General features: G+C 33.7%; 1 protein-coding gene across 1 annotated transcript; it reads right to left on the reverse strand.

Moving 5' to 3' along the window:
* Positions 1 to 2,161: 2,161 nt before the first annotated feature.
* LOC136208305 (deSI-like protein At4g17486) lies at positions 2,162 to 5,186 on the reverse strand. Its single transcript, XM_065999118.1, has 4 exons — positions 4,988 to 5,186; positions 3,167 to 3,418; positions 2,784 to 3,071; positions 2,162 to 2,691 (listed from the first exon to the last, which is right to left on the reverse strand). The coding sequence occupies exons 2-4, from the start codon at positions 3,375 to 3,377 to the stop codon at positions 2,447 to 2,449; spliced, it is 744 nt and encodes a 247-aa protein (XP_065855190.1). The 5' UTR covers positions 3,378 to 3,418; positions 4,988 to 5,186; the 3' UTR covers positions 2,162 to 2,446.
* Positions 5,187 to 6,308: the final 1,122 nt, after the last annotated feature.

Raw genomic sequence — 6,308 nt, forward strand, 5'->3', positions numbered from 1 at the left:
CTTATCTTTGTCATCACGAGATAAAATAAGGGTAAACACTTGAGTGAGTGAACTACTTCTGTATCTGGTATGCATAAACATATAATAGTGAATACTAACTAATAATAAAACACTCGTGTATTGTTATTAATTTAAAAACCTTATTGAATTGTCATGTTGTAAAAAATACGTGAATATAAGTATATATAAATCTGATATAAATAGGGATCTATTCATGTTTTTCATAAATATTTCTATGAAGAAATCTGCTACCTTATCATGAGTGATACATACTTCACATTTAATTTATTCGCATACGATTAAGTATCTATCATAACACTTTGACCTTTTTACACTTTGACTTATTATGGAACTTCAATTCTTAGCAAAAGCTTATGATAGTTCGATTATAACTCTTAATCACAACCTAAGTATGTGAGGGACTAGCATTTAATCACAACCTAAGTATGTGTGGCTTTTACCTTAACTAGAAAGCATGGGTAGACGGAGATTTTCTCACATCCAAGTCTTCTATCCAATTTGCGTGTGTATATGCTCTAAGTTGCAGATCCATTTGCATAAAACAGAGAGTAATTAACATCTGTCTTGATATACCTTAGTATACTCTTTACAACAAACCAATGTGCTCGTCCATAATTGGATATATATCTATTCACTCTTTCAACATCATGATAGATATCGGGTCTTGCATTGTATTTGTTTAGATACATTTCAATGCTAAGTGTCAAATCCTTAGCAACTGGGCTATTATATAGGTTTGTCGATTTTTCACATTTGCGTTCAATGATCTTAGTGATCTTGGCTGATCTCTTGAAATCTTAATTTCAAGAAAATGTGTAGCTTCTTCCATATAATTCATTTTCAAAACTCGGAACTTTGATTATAAGCTAATATCATTTCTAGCTATAAGTATGTTCAACATATAATGATAAAATGACCATCAATATATAATGACAATATGACAATTTTGTTTCCAGAATGTTTTATATAAACAAGATAATATTCTTCACTTAGATTGAAGTTGTTCATTATCATTCTAATTATGAAACTGAACATATTATTGTTTAGAAGACTGGTTAAAGCCAATGATTGATATAATCAATTTGCAAACATTTTGTTCATAACCTTATTCAATGAAACCTATATATAGATTTCTTCATCTAATTTTCCATGGAGAAAAAGCAGTCTTTATATCTATTTGATGTAGCTCATGGTCTAAAATTTGTCACTATAGCTAGAAGTGATTCTATTGACATAAAACTTACAACACGTGAGAAAGTTTCCATGAACCTATTTTCTTTGTTGTATATAGCCCTTACCGGCCAGACGAGTTTTATATATTTCGATATTTTCATCATCCTTTCACTTTATCTTGAGATTTGTTCTCAATTTCTTTCGTCCATTTAATAGATCAATTGTTCCATCTTATGGAAGTCATTTTCTTTTCCCATTGCTTTAATTTATTCATTTTATAGAGATGCTAAAAAGATCATGTCTTTGATACTAAATCGCTGACATTTGACTTTTAGTACGACGTGGTTCAGAATCTTGATAAACATGTCTAATAATTTCATAATGCCCTCACTTGAACCATGTTCCATATTCTAACGTTGAATTAGAAATCATACTCTCACTTAAGATAGGATCTAGAACATTCAAGATGTTTTGAGATACATAATCATTTCCTTTTACTCAAAGTGGAACGTTTTTATGTACTTGAATATTTTATTTCCCTCAAAATTTCTTCCACTCGAATAGAAAAATCGGCCCGAATCTAGTTCCTCATATAAAGTGTGATCATAATCACTCTCTCCCACTAAAAGATAACGTCTCATGATTCGAATTCTCTTACTTTTAATTTTTGCCCATAAAGACATTCCCTTTTGATACGTCTACCTCTCGGAGCTAGTTTTTCAAACCGACTCGAGGTATCGTGAGAAAAAAAAAACTACATTGCTTAATAGTTAATACTTATAATCTAATAAATCCTTTCATGTTTTAGAATGGAAAGAATAAAAAATTTTAGTTGCACTAAATTCAGATTTCCTCAAGCAATAGCCATAGATTTCATCCCAAGTAATAAGAAAATTACAAACATGCAAGAATCCCAACTCCCAAGTAATGTATTCTTTAAGCCAAAGAAATGGCATCTCTAAGCAAATGAAGGTTAAAAAGCATGGTTGACTTAAAATGCAGCCACAAAATAATGTACATTAATGGTCTTCTCCAGCTATGTAAGCAATAACAAGAATGCACAAAATCAGAATACAATTTTCACAGAAGTACCAACCAAAAGCTGAAGAATTAAGCAGCTCAGTCACAAGAAGATGAACAGCTGATGTTTGAAAGGAAAAACACTTGTACAGGCTTTACTTTTAAGCCATGGAAAACCCTTGATATTTCCCAATTGCTGAAATTAAACTGCAACATGGAATTTAGCAGCTATTTACCCTTCCTTCAATGTGCCTTTTCTAGACCTCTTTAATTCCCATGGAGGCAGGCAGCCTTTGTAGTGAGAATGTAGAAACAATGAAGACAAAGATAATTCCTTCTGAGGCATTGAGATTGATGACCAGCAGCTGAACCCACTTCTTAGTCTCTTCTTTTCATTATCACATTCTTGGAAATTAGAATCATGTCGTACCGTCGTCGACTTAAGGGACTCTGGAAGTATGCAATTGCAAAGTGAACCTAGAAAAGAGTAACTGCATTAGCCAAATTATCACTTTCTAGTTCTGAATATGTTAGTTGGACTTATTACAACTTATCTGTGATCAAGATACCTATTCTTGCCAGTCGATTTACCCATTTCGGTACTGAATTCCCTGTCAGTTTGTAGCATATATCCTCGGAAAAATGGTTGCAATTCTTGACAATCAAGTGATAGGAATCACCATTGTAGTTCGCAGATTGTCGTTCCATGAACTCTCTGATCTGGAAGGGGTCCAAGCATGTTGTGCCCATGAATATTGATTTCCTAAACTTGAAACCAGGACACTGTCGAGGTTCAACCTCAAAGACACCGGTTGATGGGTAGTCATGGGCTCCGAATGCATATTCTACGCCGTGCACTGCAAGCATTAACTAAAATCAATGGCATCATTCAGGCAAAAGTTGCTGAAATGATTAACACAAGATTAAGAGAAGTATAATAATGAAAGCTAACCTTCTACTCCAGAGTGAAAGATTCCAAAGCCAGCCCAGCAGACATAACCATTAGCGGTTGTGAGGTCGTAGACATTGAGGTAGACAGGTGAGTTTCCAGGACTGTATCCTGCAGACTTAACTTTTGGGAAAATGCAAAAGCGGGTGCTTGATTTTCCCCTGAAACAAACAGGCATAACCGAGGTCCATCCGTTCCTTAGTCTAGTTTTCATGTTCAAGGGTGAAAACAGGAGAAAGTCTACCTAGTTATAACCTGCAAATACACAATACAATAATCAATTAGTCAATGTAAGGAATATATTTCGAGAACCTAACTTGTTCTTGTGTGCACTGCAGGCCACCAATGGCCAAAGATCATTAGTGTAAGGTTTTATTTAAGCCATCAAATGCAACTCATATCCACACTTTTACCTCATCAGACACGAGTTCCTCGCGGAACAATGAGCCAGATGATTGATTCAATGCACATGATTTTTGCAGTTCAAATTTAGAACTAATTTTAGATGAAGGAAGAAAGAAAAACTGCATCCATGTGGTTGATTAAACTGCATTGCATTTTTGTATTACAACCCGGAGAGATGCACATCATATTGACATATGAACTTCCATTTATCTTGTTTATTGGGGTCAATTTACTTTCTTAAATCAGGTAAATCTAACAAGAGATGGCTGTTCTATGTCTTATTTTTATCAACAATGCATAGCCACTCCACTGAAACGTCTAACATTGAATTGACATACACGGTATCTGTCAGATATTAATATGAAGCGGACCTTTAACTATCAGCTTGAGCTTTTAGTTCAACTGGTTCCATGACACATTATCTTATATAATACAATTATTGAAAGAATTTCACATATGGACAGAAAATGCATTATCCCTTTTATCTAATTGAAAACAGAGCTCAATATCTGGACGATCTATTACCCCTTTTGTCTATCTAGATTGAGCTAGTTCACCCCATTATCTTAAGTACTTCGGCTTTCCAATTGTACTTGCTGCATTAATTATTAAATTGCATAATCTAGCTCCTCTTTCAAAGCATGGTCATGGATTATATTTTATCACTCAGCTTTGAACAACCATAACCAATTAGTACAATATATGAAGTATCAAAAATTGTATAAAAAAAAAAGAAAATAACTTAAATGCCACAAACTCCAAGAGACAAGCAATTATCTACACTGTCTTTTAGATAAACAAGAAGCTGAAAATCAATAATCAAAGCAATTAGACTTGAAGAACTTGATTAATTATTCTCCCGGGACGAAAAATTGCAGTACTAATGCAATTTGAAGCTCTGGAAGCAACCAATCAGTCAGATATGAAGAAAGGATTAACCCAGTTAACCCGTATTCCAGATCCCACAGAAAACTTCCATGAATTTTTTTACTAAAAAAAAGTCAAAAGACACAGTTGAGCAAAATGATAGCATAAAGTCAAAAAATCTAGCAACTGTATCAGCTATGCATTTCAGCAAGAAAACGACGTTTCTACCTCTAAAAGAAGCAGATCAGGCAGAATATAACATTCAACAAAGTTCAAGATAACTAGCAGCAAATAAATTGAGCATAAAATTGCCAAGATAGATCGAGAGATGCAAAGATAAAAAAAAAAATTACCCATGTCCAATTGCAGCATAAAGTCAAAACAAATGGTAACAAGAACAAGGAAGCTTAAGGATAAGCAATGCAACACAAATTGAAAAAAGGAACAATTTTGACAAAACCCCAAAATGAAAAATCTGGAAATGGAGGAGACATTGAAGAAAAGAAAGCAAAACCCAGTAAGGAAAAGTGGAAAAGAGAGAAACCCACAAACCTGGTTAGATAGAAAAATGAGGAAGCATTGCAGGAGAGAAGGGAAAGGCATCATAAAAATGCCATCTTTATTCTCCTCTTGGTGATAATGAAGTTAGGGAAGGGGCATAGTTTGTTTATTTTGTGTGTTCCTTCCTACTGACAAAAATGAAAGCTGGAGGAGCACAGAAACTACTGTCCTTTCTTGGAAATCCAATGAGAAAGAGAAGAATCAATTAAATAATTATTCATTTTACTGCTAAAGGTAAAAGAAAAGAAGATTGGACTCACTTCTCACTTATTGTTTGACTGTCTCTCTTTGCTTTTGGAAATTGGACTAACTATCACTTTTTCTTGTCTATTTTTTTTATTTTTTGGTTTAAAAAAAGTACTATAAGTACCCTATTTGGCATGCTATTTGCTTCATGCTTTTAAACATCCCAACAGAAAAGCACTTTGTATTTTGTTAATTTTTAATGAAGAAAAAAGTATAATTGGCCAAGTATTTAGTTAAATTTGTTATATTAGTTTCTCTATTTCAATTTATTCACATTTAACTACTATAGCTTAGCACAATTTATTATTTATGTCTCTTTATTTTAAATTTTGGTATAATTAACCCCTAAATGGTTGGGTTCATCCTAGGAGATTTGTATAAGACCATTCGCCTAGACCTTATAAGCAGACCCAATCAGATGACATTCGTCATGTTATCAGTATCCCTTTACACTTTTTTAAGATTGACATGATTTTCGATGCCTATTACTAGGTATTTACAAGAATGCTCCTACACCATGCACATGCAAAATATATTTACAGTTATTAATGTGAGACATTCAAGATTCTCTTACTATTTCGAAAAATACCTTTATAATCTGTATTGTCACCCTCAGTCACTCATACTTGCCATTTTCATGCAACAAGAGAACCCCATATCGTTATTATGTTGCTCCGACAACCATTGTGATTGTCCAAAAATCTCTGCCGCTTTCAAATAAGTAACCAAATCCTCCCTCTCTTTTTTCTTTTTGTGCTTCTTCAAATATTACAACTTTCCTTTTTGGTTTGATTTAGCACGCCTTGAAAGAGAGAGAGGAGAGAGAGAGAGACACATTCCTCAGGAACTAGCATTCTCTTCTTAGAGAAATCCACACATTCTTCAAATTAGTACATAAACACCAAAATAGCCCAGGTTTCTAGTTTAAGAGTTTATGTAGACAATTCATTAAATGAATCAGTAGATTTGAGAAGTTCTGAAGAAACGGACCCATCCCCAAGAGCTAAAAACTTTATACCTCAAGTTTAAAAATGGCCTCTGAAATGGCCCCTAAACACATCATAGA

Source organism: Euphorbia lathyris, chromosome 10 (genome assembly GCF_963576675.1).
Source record: "Euphorbia lathyris chromosome 10, ddEupLath1.1, whole genome shotgun sequence".
Lineage (NCBI taxonomy): Eukaryota > Viridiplantae > Streptophyta > Magnoliopsida > Malpighiales > Euphorbiaceae > Euphorbia > Euphorbia lathyris.